The following is an 18,741-nucleotide window of genomic DNA, read 5'->3' on the forward strand; positions in this document are numbered from 1 at the left end:
CAAACCTGTGCTTGCCCAGGTTAAACAAAACCCACCTGGTTCACAGCACTGCCTTAGGAACAATCCTGAGCACAGCCATGGCACAGCAGAGAACCAAGTGGAGGGGTCAGGAGCCCTCACATGTTACTGCTGACACCAGACTTCAGTTCATGAAACCACATCCTGAATCCTCTACGCTGCATTTGTGAGGGGTCAAACACACACGGAGCACATACCCAAATAAGCTGGAGGACATTTTCTCAGATATGCTGTCTTTGTTCCTGCAATAAAACAGGTCTCTGCCCACACATCTCTCATGTCCTGCTTATCCCAAAATCTCATCTCTTGCATCTCCTCCTCACCTGTTTTAGCACTAATGCTTTCTCTGTCTTCCCTCTGACTCAATGCACCCTGCCCACAGCGAACAAAGCTCCCGCCATGCCTGTTGATCTGGCTCTGGTTCAACTCCTCAGACTCGAGGCTCGGCTTTGGGCAGCAGCTCTTCTCCTGTTGTACTGCTAAAGGCAGCAGCAACCTCCCCACACCCTTGGCCTAACCCTTTTCTACCTCAAGCCACTACATTCCAGATCAACAGGCATCACTTCTTTAAGAATTATTTTATGTAACACCCATAGGATAATTATTTGTTCCATCTATAATCACCGGGCCTTGACCGGGTCAGCACAGGCTCCATCAGGAAGGCTTCCTCTGGCATTGAGCAGCCACTGGCTCAAAATACACAGAACACTCTCTGAGTGCCAAGAGGGGACTGGGAAGGGTGGGAGAAAGTGATGGAAAGAAATGTGCATAACAGTGTATCTTTGGGATTTGCAGTGCTCCACCCAAGATACATTTTGTGCCCTGTCGTCCATCCCTAACTCCAAGTATGAAAACTGCTATTTTAAGCCAGCTATCTCTGACATCAAACCCCTGCCTCAGCAGCATCATAAAGAAGGCTGCACAGAACTCACACCAAGACTGGCTTATTTTCAGCACCTACCCCACTGGGTTAAAGCTAACCTGGCTGTGCAAACACTTTGCTGTGGTTAAAGCCGTGAATGCAGTGTGGACAAACCCTCCAGCAGCCATAGTCACACAGGCCTGGGACCTGGTTCCAGTGGAATCTCTACAGTTCCAAGCAGCAGCCATTAAACAGTAACAAAGCACAGGCCTGCACAAACGTCTTCAGAAGCTTTGGGACCCTGGCCTCATGGAGGAGAAATTTAGGGCATGGGCAGTGTGCTGATTGCTGTGCCCTGAACACAGGCAGGTCTGTAGGGTCTCACCAAGGACAGACTGAGGCAGCAAGTACAAATTAGCCAGTTAGGATTCCAAAAACAATATCAAATCTTGCTAAGTGCTGCTGCTTCCATGAGTGATACCTACATCAAACAAAAACCAGTAACCAAAAGGCTCTCAATTGAAACAGAAGAACTTACAAATGGGAGGTTCATAATCTGAACAGAACATTTTTGTTTGCTTGTTTTAGGAACAGGAAACAATGCTATGGCAAAAGTTTAAAAATAAGTGAAATATTCATTTTGCTCTCAAAAAAGTTTTAATATTTTCTGACAAAGCACAGTTGTTTTAAGCCTGTCAAAATTATGGGTTTCCAAAGCTCCTTGTATCTGTTAAGAAACATTATTTCTAGGCCATAAAGGATGTGCTAATGACACGCAGAGACATGCTGGACCTCTGACCTACTGTCCTATGACCCAGGCATTGGCCTGACTTCTATCTTTGTGAGCTGATCCACACAATACATTACATACTCTTTCTGCCAGTTTAATTATAACCTTAGTGAATGAACATTTCTCATGAACTATTGTCTATTCTTCACAGCCCTGGAGCCTGCTAGTTAGATTGATACATAAGTAGAAGACGTTATCATATTTTCTGCAGAGTATGTTACAAAGTTTATTCTTTTCATTATCTGATTTAATTTTGAAAAATGTAAAAAGCGGAAAGGCTGATCTAACTCTTTTGAGAGTCATCATCCAGTGCAAAGAGATGGAAGAGCTCAAACAGCTGTTGCAAAAATCCTGAAACCCTTTATTGGTCTCAGAGTAGTAAATTCTATAGGACTCAAGAATGAACAGCAAAAGCAATTGGACTTGTTTTTGTTTTTATTTTGGTTCCTTCTTGCCCTAACAAACACAAATTCATTAAAAATGTTATTTTAAAAAAATCTAAATAAATATTGCTCTTAATGCTTTTCATTTCAAAGTATGCTGGTTCAATGCAGTTTGAATTGGTTCCCTACTGTCCTCCTTGGATTTGCTCCAAGTCTGTTTATTTTATTTACTGTTTAAGCTATTTTGTTCTAACTGCTGGCCAATTTTTCTCTCTTCTCCCTCTCAAATTAATTGCTACATTTGGATGTTTACACACTAACTTTTCCAGGAATAAAAGACTCACATACACCAAATAAAGGCACATCAGAATTAAGCTTTAAGGCCTTACATCTATAGAACAGTTGCTGATTCTGCAACAGAGTTACAGAGCATAGCTTTGTGGCAGGGAAACTGAATATTTCTGCACCACCATAACTGGAAAGACCTAAACCTGAAAAACCTAACCTGAAGTTAAATCAATTCCTAAACCAGAAAATTAAAGATTAGCTTGAATGCACCTACAGTCCAGGTGTAGCAGTACTTTGAATTGTTTTCAATTCCTTTAACATCTGCTTATATCTAGAGATGACCATGAGCTAGCTGGTGCCTACGGCATGTGGAAAACAAAAGGTAGGAAGTTATTTCTTTTTTTTCTTTGGTGAGGAATTGAATGATCTTTAAAAAAAAAAATTGAAAACTCCTACGAAAACAAGTGATAAATCAATATAAGGAAAAAAAGTGAAACAGGAAAAACAGAGTTCCCTCTTCACATCCTCAATTTGAGAATGAAATTATAATTTTATCATTTATAAATGGCAAGGTTGTGAAAAACAGTTCCCTCTGAAAATCTTTTACTGATCCTGAAACTTATTTCAAATTTTCGCTTTCAATCCAATTAGGTTTGCCAATGTCCTTTCTCCAAGAAAGATATTCTCACACACTCATTCTTCAAACTATTCCAGACCCTTTGACCTCCCATCAGTGAGCCTGTCCTGGGGCTCTTCAACTCCTTCCACTTCCACCCTAAGTTTTCCCTCACTTCTTCTCTTACTCAATCACCCAGCCAAAAAACTCAAAGTCATATCTCAAAGATCTAAGGTCAGGCTGGAAAGAGCTATCTGGGAGAGTTAATTCCTTTTTCTACCCCTTATGTTTCATTTGGATATAAGCAAATACCATTCTTCTCCCTATGTAATGGTCATGCTCCAAAATTACACAGGTCACAAATATGAATTGGTTTATTGATCTTCAACTACAGCTCTAGTAAGATTTCTGCTCTTCCATTTAAAATAAGCCAGTAGGATATTTCCTGATGCCTGTTTTCAAAGAAAAACTTTCTCCTCATGTCTGCTGTACTTACCAATTAATGCATGTCACAGAACATGACCAATGTTCACTTTTTAAACAGTTGCCACATTTCATTGCTTCTATCTAACAGTTGAAGGATTAAAACTCCAGGAAAATATGGGACACTGAATGCTATAGAATTAGCACCCCAACAACCATACAAACTCTGAACCTCTGCTTCCTCCTTCTATTGTCATTATTGCTAGACGAAGAATGGAGAAGCTAAATATGATCTCAAAACCAGACAAATCCAGTCATACCTACAATCCTCAGTATCATTTTAATACGCCTAAAATCATCATCTTAAAACTATACTCTGCAACTCTCTTTAGGATGGGTTACTGCAGTTTGAATGCTGTGACACTACCAGCAGAAGGTAGCCATTACTTCCTAATGAATAACTGCTCCTGAAATCATCAAAAAATTTGCATAGCTCACTCATAGTCTGAGAAAAATAACACCTTCTCTGCTTCATGTAGGCCTCATAGGACTACAAAGCACTGGTGTCTGCCTGATCACCAGTTTCACACCCACCTGCAGAGGACTGCAAGGGGCCCACAAGTTCTGACAGAAGCTCCTTTTGAAGTTTAAGGGTGTCTGCAGAAAAAGGTCTGCTCAGAAGCTGGAGGTGATACTCTACTGCTTCCTGTTAGCTGCAGTACTAGTTAGCACACTTTTTTCCTGGTGTGAATCTGAACAAAACAACCCTCTCTCCCCCAAATTTGGTTCTGTACTCAGTGAAATCTGAGTTCTTCAAAGCATGACAATCACCCACCCAACCAAGACCACTAGTATCAGCCAAGATCTGTTTGTCTTGGGTTAGGAACTACACAAAGAGAGTAAAAATCTGACTGTCGAAGAGCCTGCAATCCAAAAAGTGGCTCTACAGAGACTGCATAGGTTAAATCTGCTTTTTTTCCCCCCATTGTTTTGTTACTTGAGACAAACTGCAGGTTTCATTAACCTAGCAGCCTGCAACAGAAAGAACAATTAGTTAACAGTATTTTTAACTAGGTATGTGCCCAGTTCTTGTAGATCTCCAAAACTAAGGTGACATTATCTAGGTATAACACAGTTGGCAAAAATGTTATCAGTAGGGAACTGTGCCTGTTACATAAACTATGGGCTTAAATGGTTCAAACAAGTTTATGGTTCTAATAATAGTATTTCGTAATTAATGAAGATAATCAGCCTCCTAGCTACCTTACAGAGTTCATGTCAGGTTATTCTCCTCTATGGTATCATCCTCTAGATCTAAGTGCTACTGAGGAGAATATTTTTGGCTAAAGGAATCTAGCTGTGAGATAAACATCTGGTAAAAGTTAAACCTAGAGAAACATTGTAACATCTTGCAACTACTAACACTTGAAATGCAAAAACATGACAGTCTCATCAAGTGAATACAGAATACTACAAACCATCTATCCAAGGAAAGCTTTTCATAGCTCAGTAACAAGAGCAAAATTGAAATATAAGGAAAACTTTTATGCAGACCAATTTTTGTAACTATGGTGATGGAAGGCTAGAGAAAACTCTAAAACAGGTCAAAAATCAGGCACAGAATTAGGAGCATGACTAACAGTTTTATCTATGGACCTTTCTAGAAAGGAAGAAAGGAATAACCCCTGCATCCCTAGCGTTAAAGGTGAGTTAACAACACAGTGTAGTGGGAAATGCTGGTCTGGTGGTCAGAGGAGCAAATCAGAGAGCTGACAACTTGGCTCTGCTCAGTCTGTTCTCTCTAATCAAGACCATCTGCTCAGATTGTGAAGACACTCCTGGTGACTTTAGCCACAGCATGAACAACCTCTGTAGCCACGTGTGTGAAATACAGCAACTGTCAGAAATTCATGAGTCATTGCTAAACTCTTTCTTTATTCCATATATAATAAGTTTGAAATAGATTTTTATGATCCTTTTCTCAATGCTAGCAAGTATGCCCATTCACTTCTTATATCACTTGTGGCACTCCAGGGAAAAAACTAGCAATCCCCAGTGTTTCATAATTCACATACATAAACACACTATATGATGGAATGATACATAAAGATTAGGGCAGACGAAAGTTTGAGATGCAGTAAATTATTCCTTTAAACCTAATAAAAACTAAAACTCATATGCAGTTTACTAATACACAGAGGCATTTATGTGCATAACTACAGTTTTCTCATTGCTAAAAAAATTCTCAAATACAGGGTTTGCAAGACCAGACAAAGAGTACAAAAAGAAGGGGAAAAGCTAAGTTCCTCAATTCAGTGGTTTTTTTTTTTCCTGCAGGTGTGCAAAAAACTTGCTGTGATATGAACTGAATAAATTTTCTGTTATCCCACTAAGTGTTAGATGTTAGAAATAGTTTGAAGACCACATTCTGAATGAATCTTTTTGTACTCCAAAGCAATGATTTCTCCAGCAGCAATGCAGGCAAAAAGTTATGATGTCACATTAAATTAAAAGGTTACTGTGTTCTTTCAAGTTAGTTGAACCTCCAGAGATAAAGGTAGACTCTTAAGAGCTAAAAAACCAAGCTGTAGCATAGTGGTCACTGTGACATGTCATGTCCTGAGAAATGGGTATGAATTTTTTTTTATTTTAAGTAATGTATTAGTTTTCAAACTCTCCTTCTGGCACTTTGCCAAGAGATGAAAGGAAATTGATAGCTACAGTCTCAGGATAAATCACAATGCAGCCTCTAGGTCTGAAAGTGAGCTTCTACCTGCTGGATTGACATGCCAAGAATCCACCACACCCAGTATGCCCCTATCTGACAGAATGTTGATAGAAAAAGAATGTTGGGAAAAAAAGGAATTACTGTAATTTAATGATTACCATAATCCTTCAGTGGCTTTCTACATTTTACAAGACTGCGTGTCCCACATCAGTCTTTTCTTCTGTTGACTAAACAAACTTGATTCCTCTCAGCCTCTGTAAATCAGTCATGATTTCTAAATTCCTACTTTTCTTTTTAGCTTCCTCTAGTTTATTTTTATTTAATCTCTAACTTTTTTCCTGTTCTCCTGTGGTTTATTTGCATTTGACTTTGTTATAGTGATTACAATTAAGCAGAAATAGGAATTCAATGACACAGAGCATCAAAGAAAGGATAGTTTGATAGCTATCATGTTTTTTGCAGAGCAAATTCATCAAGGAGAGGTGCCTGAAATTTAATCAGACAATACTGTCTTCAGATAAAACTATCTGGGACTGTTACAAAATTGTACTTTGTCAATTTTCTCAATGTTATGTATAATGTAAGATTAAAATCTATTACCTTTTCAAAATCATGGTCAAAGGATAATTAAATTTTAGTGCTTTAACTGTGAATTCTCTAGCCCCAGCATACATGAAAGTCCTTTCAGCTGAATTTTAAATCTGAACTTTCAGAATTACATGAACCATAATCAGCATTACTCAGATCCCTCTGATGTCATCAAGGCTCAATTTATAAGGCATATGAGCTGCCAACCTAACCTTCTCTTTGTATATAACAACCAGATACAATAATAACTTTACCTTGTTACAAACTAAATTATCTAAGTAGATCAAAAATACATTAAAATGGAATTTTAACTAATAAAGAAACTGCGTAATTATTAAATTAAAACCAGAACAAAACTGACCAATGCAAAGATTCTATTTGAAAATAGCTTTAAGATCAAATCAACGACCCAATTTTCAATCACCTAGAATTATTTTATCTTGCAGTGCTTTAAATTTGAAGATTGCATGAGAAACGCATGAAAAGCCAAATGGAAGCCTGAAATATTTACTTGATTGTCCACAAATTTAAAAAACCCCTGGATAATACAGACCACAGCTGTTAAATTTCAGTGTAAATGTCACTGCATTTCACTGACAGACCAATTCTCACAAGCAGGGAGGGTACTGGTTGGTAATGCTGAAGCCCTGCTCGCTTCTTTAAGGGTGAAAAGACAGGGAATCTGTTAAGTGCCGTGCTTGCTAACCCATGCACGGGGAGTTACAAACCTGCGGGCTGAGCACCACTTACCGAAGATTCACTGTCTCTAACAAGGAAATCTCCTTCCACTCCCCTTTCATTCAGGGCACATTCTGCTTGGTGCCGGGTAACGTTCCCGTAATACCACTCTCTTCCAGCAAATCGTCCGGTAGAAGATGGTCCCGTGTAGCTTATCTGAGGTGGATGGGAAGTGTTCATGGAAGGACCATCACTAATGATTACTACATAGTTTTTAGGAACAAGACCGATTTGACCTCTGGAATTTTTACATTTCCACCATTCTGGGTCATTTTCTGGCTTTTCAATGACTTCCATCGTTTCCCCTTTTTCAAAATTGAGCTCTTCATCTGTGACTGAGCTGAATGGGTACAGTGTCTGAACGATGTGGAGTACTTTGGTGCCCTGGCCGTTACTCATGGAAGCGCCTTTCCTTAGGCTGAGAAAGCTGGGTGAATCTGCAGTTGCCTCCTCAACCTCCTCTACCACATAGTTCGAAGGGAACCAGCCGATCTGTCCATTGTAGCTACCTCTCCACCAGCCGTCGCTGCACTTCTCCATGACAATCACTCGGGACCCTTTAACGAGGGACAGCTCATCCTCCCTCTCGGCAACATAGGCAAATTTCACGTAGGCAGGAATGTTAAGATCGTAAATCCGGTCGGCGCTGCTGCCGTTGGAAGGGTATTCTGCGTCTGTGCTGGGAGTGGGGGAGGCGTCTCTCGCACTCGTCTTTCTCTTGGTTTTCCCCAAGCCTGTTAAAGACAGAAATGTAAAGTGGTCACTGGCTTGTTGCCAGACTGCAAAAGCTGGATGTGGTGACATGCTGTACCCTCACTTCAACAACACTGCTAAATGGAGATCTCTTCTGTAACACTACATAGTCAGGAAATAGCAACACCTTTAGGAGATTCTCGTTAACATCCAGCTGATACACCATTAGGTAAAGCACAATTTGTGTTATAATGACTTCTCTTTTCAGAAGTAGCAGAGTTTAGACACATTTAAACACAGTGATTTCTTTGCTGGGAGAACAGCTAATCACTGAAACGTTTCTGGGCTTGCTGTTATGTATCTTTACATTCCAGTCAAATTATCATGCCTTTTAGTTTTGGAGATGACTTCAATTTGGCTCAAACAAAAAGTGAAAGAAAACCTACAAAAATTAAGGAGCACAGAAATAAAAGCTAAAGTTTCTCTGCAGACTGTATTGCTCTCTTTGCTCCGGCAGTACCCAGGTAGGCACTGCTTCAATTCCTTCCAACTGCAACCCCCCTTCCAAAACCCACACCTCTTTCACCTACATTTCATCACATACTGTAACAGCAGAAACCTGATGGTGAGGAAGACCATTTACATTTGTTTCCCTATAATCTGTAAATTCTGGTGCCCTGTCATGGCTTTAATTATAGTGTTAAATAAAATGTACAGAAGAAACAACAACAACATTGAACACATCACTTTTTTTTAATTAGAGAAACCATACTAATGTCTGTTTAAATACAGAAAAACTGCACAACACACTTGGTGTACTTTTCAGACTTTTGCAGCAACCCTTGCTTAAGCTTATATATAAACAAAATAATAAATAAAGGGAACAAATAGCCCTCTCTTGTGAAATTCACTTATAAAATTTCTGAAAACCAAAATATAGCACAACCAAGCAACACCTAAAATGTCATGCAAGGGACAGAAGGCAAAACCATCACAGAAATAGGAGCACTTTTCTCCATATGCATAGAGCCTGGGTGGCAGGTGAGAGATTTAGCTGAGATACAAGAGCACACATGCTGGTTATAGAATACTTAATGGAAGGAGAATAAATAAAGGTACTTTGCTTTTGTTTCTTCAAATAATCTGGAATAAGGAGATGCATGCTATTTCGTTTTTAACTACTCAGGCCTATTCAATCCAGCCATTCCACTGCCAAAAAGTGTGTTTTAATATATTTAAGATATATATGTACTTGCATATACAATGGGCATCTTCAGCAAAGCTGTCTGTTCACCACAAAACTTCATGCTTATTTCACAGTTATCTGTACAGCACAGACTAACAGTGCATACACAACCATGCAGGGATCGCTGTCTAGAAGGATTAAAAATACATTAATTAATATGTGGTCTTATGGTCTCAGAAGATGGCAGAAAATTCTGATGATCCTAAAGTGTTTCCTGACCTTCCCCAGCAGGGCCTTGTTTCCTGCTGGAGCCTGCTACATCCTATTGTCATTCTAACTACAACACTTCAGCCAAGAGCCAGTGGCTGCACTTTCAGGCAAAATGAGGGAGGCAGCTTATTGTACTAGGGGAGACAATCACAGGAAAACAGTGTACAAGCGAGTACTAATCAGAAGTTGGTCAGGCTCTGATCTCTGCCAAGACTGGAAATTTTCATCAGTTTAGAGATCATTTTTAACCAAAAAGGCAAGGATGTTTCAGAGCTAATGAGCATTAAATTACAGTGATATAAACAAACATAACTTAAAGGTCATTCTCTTAAGAAAAGGGGGAAATTACTTTTATAAATTCATGGAAAATAAGCAACTGTATTTCAATAGATTCACTCTACATAAAGCCCTCCACTGAGATGAAACCCTCTAGATGAAAAACTTAGGCTTTTATCGGCTCACTAATGAAGATACGCAGTCCACTTATTGGAATTGCAGCAAAAGAACTAATGAAAAAAAGCAGTAGATGGTGAAGTACCTGGCCTAGCTAGTTGAAACTCAGAGACAGAGATAACTGTGAGAAATGAGGATGTAGTATGACAATAAAATGCCATAAACTTAAGTATCTAGAGAAAAAATTGTTGACAAAAAGGTAAACCCCCAAAATTTCTCAAAAAGCCCTCTGAAATCTGATAAAGGTATCTAAACATTTAGAAAAAAGTTATAATTCAAGCACTTTCTTTCATTTAGAGTTGCATAAATTCCCTCTTTTTTCACAGACCTTCCAATAGTGCATCTGACATTTCAAATGTTGCTTCCTATCATGCCCATTAAACATAAATCATTACAAAATTGGGAAAATAATAATAAAAAAAACCATAGTAAAGTTTCTAATTTTTATCAATAAAGACAACTGGAGTTCTTCAGTTTAAGCTTAACATTTCATGTGAACAAACTTTTTAAGGCTGACAGTATAGTAATGATTAACATTTTGCAATAGTAGCAACATGCACCAAAGGCTTTCCAGTTGGTTTGACCAAAGGAACAAACCATGCAGAGACCCATCTGCAGTCAGGCACAGCGAAGGGCATGCACATTATCTAAGAATAATTTTTAATGTCAGGTTGCAACATTCATAACTGTGTCCATGACTGAAGAGGAAACAAGTTGTTCCATGAGCAGAATGAAGGAAATCTGTTCCTGTTTTTCTCTTTATACCTCCTGCTAAGCTATTCCTCCTCTTCCTCCCCCATCTCCTGCAGGAGTCACAGTAAGTCCCCCTACTGTATGACTGCTTTCACATCCCCAGGCCCTTCTCGTATCTCCAGATCCCCACTGCCATCTCCAAAATACCTTCAAAGCATACTCCTTCTCCCCTGGCACTGCCCTCTTCCCTACCTTTGTTGGGCTGGGCAGCCAAGCACAGTGCCTGGTGCCCCACTGCCTCTCAGCCCTGCCTGGACTGAGCAAAGAGCTGGGGTTGTTCTGGCTTCTCCTCCAGTGAGGGACAACAGCAATGACTCTCCCAGGCACAGACTTGAAGAAAACTAGTTAGTTTATCTCTGCCAGTCTGTCAAGTTTGCCTAAAATTGGCTGAGTTATCAAGGATGGACAGATGGACGGACTATGACAGCTGACTGCGACAGCATGACTAGTGTATGCTTCATTTCCTTAGGAAAGTCTAAAAATACAGTTTAGTGGGATGGCTCGTCTCAGCTAAGCAAGAATAAAGTTAGGTCAATTATAACTTTGTATCTGCATCTATAACAAAAACCACAACTCCATTAAAAAAAAGAAAAATACAATCTATATGAGTCATCTCTGGAAGAGTAAACACTACCATTCTACTAACAGAAATGTTCACTTACTACTGTTCATAAGGGGATCCCAATTCTTATGTCTTAGTGGAATGAAACACATACAAAGGATTTCATGGAAAACAAAACATTCAAGCACTTTGGGAGTCACATGTAGAAAAGTTGAATGTACTTGCAATTGCAGTCATAGTTCTGGTAAGTTTTATTGTCTTTGTTGTAATGAAAACCTATCTACTGATCTACCTACCTTTCTACTACAACTGTGCTTTTCCTATTCTGACTCACTGGTTACAGTTCATCTGTAACTTGTGGAAGCCATAATCCTTTGTAACACAAATAGTTGTTGTAAGGAGTAATCTAAAGCAACAGATTAGCTTTTAAAAGTGAGAGGAAAATTGTGGAAGGAAAAGAAGCATTGCCAAGCAGCAGAGAGCCTGTTTTGCTACTGCAGTTTGTAGGAAGCAATACTATTCACAATCTACAATAACCCACAGTAAATTACTTCATTTTCACTCATATAGGTACATTGCCAAGTGATGTGAGCTGGTATAATTCTTAGGATATATTACTGAGACAAAAATAAAGAATCAACTGGTTAGCAATATTTCCAGAGAAGGGACCCACTGCTTCTCTCTTCCTTCTCTCTGCACTGAAAGAAATCCTCTGGCCCCAAGGTTAGTCCTAGGGAAACTCAGAAATGTGCCTGTCACATCACTACATGCTGCCTTCCCTTCCTAGCTCAGCTGTGGCTCTAAAGAATAGCTTGTTTTTTAAGCAGCAGGCTGAAGACCAGTTTCCTATGAATTTGCTTCCTGTCACTTAAGTTTCCATTGTGCAAGCACCCCTTCATTACCAGCTTGTCCCTGAGACAGTCTTTCCATTGTACCTATAAGGTCCTCAAGCTTGCACCTCCAATTCCCTCTCCTCACAGCATTTCCAGCCTTCCCACCTCATCCTCCTTAGACTTCCCTAGGAAATGTCTTGAGTTCCCCAAGCCCCAAAGCTCGAAGTGGTGGAATTTCCCTGTGGTCAATATCTCCTCTGGCCTGATGCTGGGACAGTGCCAGTTCCCCCATCCCTGTGTGTGTCTCCTGCCACGCAGGCCACACTCCTGGGCCAAAGCTTGGCTGCCTGTCAGCACAGATGCTCTAATTGCCCAGGTGCTCCTGCTAAAAACAAAAGGATTTCTCTCTCTTCTGCCTTCAGTGATGGCACTGAAACAAGGCTGCAGAGCTACAACCTCCAGGAAAATTGGTTCACAGGACAAACAAGTTTAACTATATTTAAAACATGATCTTAAAGCATGCCTTATCAGACACATAACACTTGCACAGAAAGGGATTCTTGCCACTAGTATAGGTTTGTATTCATTTGCTAATTATGGTTTAATATCCCATACTACCTTTACTAGGAAAAGCCTATTTACAAAACAGACATCTTCCTAATTTTACAAAGACTTATTTGACAAGTCTTTCCATGTTCCTGTAAGCTGTTATCCTTGTCTGAAACTGATGAGTGACCACATTTTGTATTTTAACTGCATTTGATCATCCCCAGAGATGAAAGAACAGGCTTATCCATACTCACAGTTATTAACTTCTGCTTAAGAATAACATGAATCAAACATTAAAGGTATTTGCAGTCAAATTCTCTAGCACCCCCTTCCCAAGACTGCTCACTAAATTTGTAAAATCCCGTATGAAGCTTAACTTTACACTAAATACACTTGCATTTCTTTTTTCAAGGAATTTTAAGTTGATTTGATACCTGACTTTTTCTAAAGTTTATTTGCTCTTACTGTCTTTTGATTTGATATTACTGTCTTTTCTATTTTTCTCTCTTCTGTATACAAAACCATTATTCAGTACCAAATGACAATTTCTGAGAAATTGATCTGAGAAACTGTCTCTGATTTTAACACATAATTTTAATATACAAATGATGAGCAAAGACACTTTTTGCAGCTCACCTGCATATTGAATCAAAATCACAGGATAAAAAAACCCAAAAAACCCTTTCAGAAACTTTGCAATACAAGAACACTATTGCTTTGAGAAATTGTGAGATACCAAATTTCCAAAACAGAATTCCTCAATTCAGAACTCAGTGAAAAAGCCCAAATACTAGCAATATATAGAATATATAAAATACAGTAAATAAAACTCCTTAAGAATCTTCCAATAGCTTCTTATTCAAATATCAAGAAAAATTAAGGAAGGATACTCTCCTCCAAAAAGTGACCTTCAAACTATAGAATATACGCAAAACCAACAAAAGTGTCTCAATACAACTGAGTTTTGAAAATTACTTCCTCTTTAAGGGACTAGAGTTCTATTAAATGGTGCTCTTCAGATATCCCATATTAATGTTGGAGAAGTCAGTTTTAAATCTAAATATGCAGCTTGAAATATAAAAATAGATGCTGCTGAGTAAAGCTGTTAGTTCTCCCCATGGCAATTAGAGAGACAACTATTTGTGCATTTTCATCTATTGCTGTATTTACATATCTTAATAGATTTTTTATCATAACAACTCAGAACTAATTTTTCTATAATGTATTCTATCCTTTATGTTTGAAATTAGTTTTTGATCAGTTATTATATATTACTACAAAGCTGTAAGTTGGCAAAAAAGTAACTTGAGCAAGAAAAGAGTCAAAGAGATAGCTTGAATTAATAGTGCATCAAATACCAACAGGTACTCTCTTTTACAGTCTATTTACAAATACAACAAGCTTTTTTATCAATTAAAAAATTAAAATATGCTGTATCACCTAACCAAAGCACAGAAACTGATACTAGAGCTGAAAAGGACACATGTACACCCACAACTCTCACACAGGCTGTCAAAGCATGGGCTTTAAACTTCACATGAATATCTGAAAATGTATTTATGTAGAAAAAAAAATTAAAAAATATCTTTCATGGGAAATATGAATTAACCAGTAACTCAATTTTAAAGATATTACTGACCATTACCCTCTGAATTAAAAAAAAACCCAAGAAACAAAACAAAAACAACAAAAAAAGCAAACACAACAAAACCCCCACAAAACAAGAAAGCAACTACTTATAAAATATTTCAGACTAATTTTAATACATTTTAATTTAGCCACCCTCCCTCTAGAGCAAAATGTTTTAACAGTACCACTTGCTTTACAGTTATAAAACACCCCCAAAGAACTCCATAAAATCATAGAAGCCACACAAAGAATATGAGCACAGTACAATTTAATGGAAACATTTTCATTTTGACCATTTTTTATAGCAATGGGTTTTGTTCTTTAAAAATAACCCCATTACAATTCAAACTGAAACAAAGCACTCCAGAGGGGTGAAAAATTTAACATTATAATATTTTAAAACAACGACTTCCATTAAAGAGCTGAAAGATTCAAGATAAACAAGTTGGAGGATGATAAATTTGAGGAAGTCAAACAAATGAACTAGGAGAACTCCCAGTATAAATACCCAAAGGAAAAAAAACAAAAAACAAAAAACAAAACAAACAAAAAAAAAAAACCCAAAAACAACCCACCAAAACATAATTGCTGCTAATTTCAGAGTTCTACAAAAAGTTAAGAAATAAATTTCAGCTGAAATTGAGATATGTTTTAGTTCCCTTAAACATTAAATCAAATTTTACAGAACAGCTCTCCTTATTTTAAAAATCTTCCAAGGCAAGGCAACAAGAAATTTTTATTCAATTTACTAATACATTGTTTTCTGTTAGATGCAACAGAAACAAGCACATTTCTCAAAATTAATTTTTAATTTACAAGTAATATTTCTTCAACATTTTAGCAATTTTTTAAGATACCTAAAATTATTTTTCTTGTGTATTATAACAAAATTGAAATTCCATCTGACTTCATACAGATGCAGTTAAAAACAATGATCCTTTCTTGTTTAACAAATAAGTTATTCATCTCTGAATATTGCAGCAATGAATTATATTGCATATTAATGCATACATTTAATAAGAGTGCAAAGTGTACAGCGTCTGTTTTGAAATAAACTAAAAAATGCATTAAGAAAGAAGCAATTAACTTTTCAGAAAAATTCTTCAGAAAAAAAACACCACAATGCAATGTAAATTAAGTAATTCATCCGCTCAGTACAGAGCTAAACACAACTTCTTGTCAACTGGAATATTCAAAACAGACATTCATGTAGTTTTCTTATTTATTATTACTTTTATAATTTCAAATTAACTTGTCTTTGCTTCTTTATTACTAAGGAATTCAGCAGACCAAAGTTTCTTGTATTACACAGAAACAAAAACCAAACATTTCTGCACATTTTCAGACTGCAATCTCCCACTCCTTCTTCTCTCCCCCTCCACCTACACATCCAGTTTCCAAGAAAATGTTCAAAGGCTAAGATCCATATGGGATAGTTAGTGTTTTAGAAGCAACATATCCATCAACAGCACTCTTTAAAGGACACTGCTATAAATTCCATAAACCTTCAACTGCATTTGTAATACAGAAATAAAGCTTTACAGGTCAATTAATGACTTTTTGTATCTTCTCTAAGAAGCTCAATATCAAAAAAATCCACACTAGAACAAATCAGAAAATAGAAACTCTTCCCTAAATGTCAAAATGAAACTCTGACATTTCAACAGCCAGGCTGCTTTATCACTGCTTTTCAAATGCACAAAAAAGTTTTCGATGCATCAAATGCTATTTGGTCAGGAGGCTTCTGCAAAGAAATCAACTCAACAACTACATTGAGAACAACTACTGCATTAATTCATGAGAACTACTGCATTAATTCATGTAATTTACACTGTCCTACACATGCCTATTTGTCATTAGGAAAGGTACACTCAAATTCCAGTATCAGGTACTGAGTTTTCTGTACCCAAAGCATTGTAGAGCAAAAGGTTAAAATTATAAAGATGTAATATAGGGACATACATGAACAGAGACAAATGCACAATCTGCAGGCTTCCATAAACTGCCTCATGTGTGTTCTTACCCCAGTGGCAAAGTGAAGACTCATTTAGCAAATTTAAATGGTCATGGGATTTTAAATCCTCTATATAACAGGAAAACAGCTGTCTTGGTCTCAAATAGAAGGCATATAAAATGAATGGGGTTTCTCAAGACCTACCATTCCAATTTCCCTCTACATATTTAAATTGAAGCTTGCTTGCTTTAAATATGCAGTCTCTGCTTTCAAACACAAATAAAAGTATTTCAACCTAATTTGTAATCTTATAAATTATGTTGACTTTGAAAGATGTCCTGATAAGAGAATATAACCAGAAACACCTTAAATCTAAGGCAGTCCTATAAATCTAAGAACAGATCTATAAAGTGTGGGAAGAAGGCACAGTAGCCATGTAGGACTTGCCATTGCTTTCTGTTCCCTTGATGTAGAGAAGAAAAGCTACACTGTTTTGCCTCTCCTTCACAAACACTAACAGAGGATATTGACAAAAGAAATCACTAATATGCATGAGATGCTCCAAAGTGTCTATCTCAATGCATACTCCTGTCCTTCAGGAAGTATATCATAGCTTATGTTCCCTCTCCTCTTCCAGCACTTGGTGGAAAGATGATTTATATTTAGCTATCTCACATTTATATGAAGTAAAAGAGGTGCACAGGACAGCTCAGGATACAAATTTGACTTCCCAATGCTAACCCACTCTATTAAAAAGAAACTAGGGGGAAAAAATACAACAAGTACAAAGCAGACTATCCTGAATGCAAGATGACAACTCTCCAATTTAAAGACCCTTCTAAATAACTGAGCTGGAATTATTATATTTTAGACACATGTAACGATAGATCTAACTTAGTAATTTCACTTCTTGTATGCTCAAATTTACTCTCAATTCTGTACCTGAAAAGCAAAGATGTAATAGATGTTACAGATAGGGACTGAAGTTTGGATCACCAAGCCCAAACCTGAACAGAGAAACTACAAAGCGACAATTATACAGCCCCTCAACTCAAAGAAATGCTTTAGCAGACAATGATCCAAATACTGACTAAAGGGCAGTATCTCAGCATCAAAAAGCTGGAGACAGTCCCTCCTGAAAGTACAACAGTCATCTACCTTTTGAGCTTACAGTGTTTTACTCCAGTTGACCCATACCAACACCAAGCAGGATGTAAAGCCTTACTAATTCTGCCATAAGGCCAGAATGCCCATGTTATACTATACTAAAGTTTTCCAACATTAAATAAGTCTTACAAGCAAATACAAGATGTTTATTAAATTTTCTCTTTAGAAACCTCAAAAATCCTCAGAAGCCTTTCATTGATACTGCAGTTTTCTTACAAACTCCTTTTAGGAAGGGGAAAGCAAACAAAGTTTCATCTTTTCTGTACTAACTTCCTCTCCGAATTTCAATACACGTAGCTTCGTTAATCAAGGGCTCTCAGGTTATTTGCAATTACATACACAAAATCAGGCCTCTCTGTCTCTGAAGGGGAAGTAACAGGATGAAATAGCTCACTTAAGAAAACAGCCCACCTCCTCTGAGGTTTAGTCCTCACAACCAAAACACAAAACTCCAGGACTCACACACAAACCAGAACAACTTCTTCTTCTGTACATTTAAATTCAGTAACGATAGAGTAATAATTAAGTAATACATTCATCTCCTGTTCTGCAGAACAATTTCCTGAATGAACAATTGAAAAAATATCTTACAGGTTGGTTAGGAAACTGGTAGAGCCCATATACAAGAAGAATGACCTTTCTACCACATCAAAATACATTTTTCCTTTCTTTCTGTTTTCTTTCACTTTCCATGCCCTTTAATTTACAAAATCCCAAAGACTGCAAACAGGCATTATGGCACTGACTGCAAACAATTTAGACAGTCTACAGCGTAATTTCTAAATCAATTTCTAGTGCAGAATACAGCTACAAATAGTCATCTATTAGAAAGAGCAGCCTTAAATGTCCACCTGTCCAAGCTGACTATCCATTAAGAGAGGTGTCCGTCCAAATGAACTTGCTGAGACCACAAAAATAACTTGTCAGTAAACAATCAAATTCACCACTGAAGCAACTCTCAAAAAAGCCATCTGTGCTGGAACCTTCCCCCTTAAAACAACAGAGGTGGGCATTCTCTCCAGCACTGCAGCTTTGTGCTTTATGTCTACATACACTCCACACATGTCAATTCTTATTCTATGGACAGACTCCACAAAACAAAACACTTTTGAGAAATGGAAGAAAACCTTTCAGAAAATGGAAGGAAACCTTTCCTTACATATTCTAAGACAAACCCCAGTTTTCTTTTGGCATGAATGCTAATTTACAAATTCTGTTTGCATGGTATGAGAACGTGTCACTGAACCTATTGTTCAGG

The 18,741-nt window shown here is 37.6% G+C and overlaps 2 protein-coding genes across 8 annotated transcripts in view; both read right to left on the reverse strand.

The window, feature by feature from the left end:
* The window catches only part of ECRG4 (ECRG4 augurin precursor), an 80,663-nt gene extending 73,143 nt beyond the window's left edge, over positions 1 to 7,520 (reverse strand). Inside the window, exon 1 of the mRNA XM_053934268.1 lies at positions 7,447 to 7,520. Within this exon, the coding sequence (XP_053790243.1) occupies positions 7,447 to 7,496 (50 nt within the window). The 5' untranslated portion in view covers positions 7,497 to 7,520. The remainder of the gene's footprint in view (positions 1 to 7,446) is intronic.
* Positions 1 to 18,741, reverse strand: part of NCK2 (NCK adaptor protein 2) — an 84,258-nt gene that overhangs the window by 3,160 nt on the left and 62,357 nt on the right. For all 7 annotated transcript variants that reach the window (XM_053934265.1, XM_053934261.1, XM_053934264.1 and 4 more), the window contains one exon: positions 7,447 to 8,168. In XM_053934265.1, coding sequence (XP_053790240.1) covers positions 7,447 to 8,168 — 722 coding nt within the window. The remainder of the gene's footprint in view (positions 1 to 7,446; positions 8,169 to 18,741) is intronic.

Source organism: Vidua chalybeata, chromosome 2 (genome assembly GCF_026979565.1).
Source record: "Vidua chalybeata isolate OUT-0048 chromosome 2, bVidCha1 merged haplotype, whole genome shotgun sequence".
Classification (NCBI taxonomy): domain Eukaryota; kingdom Metazoa; phylum Chordata; class Aves; order Passeriformes; family Viduidae; genus Vidua; species Vidua chalybeata.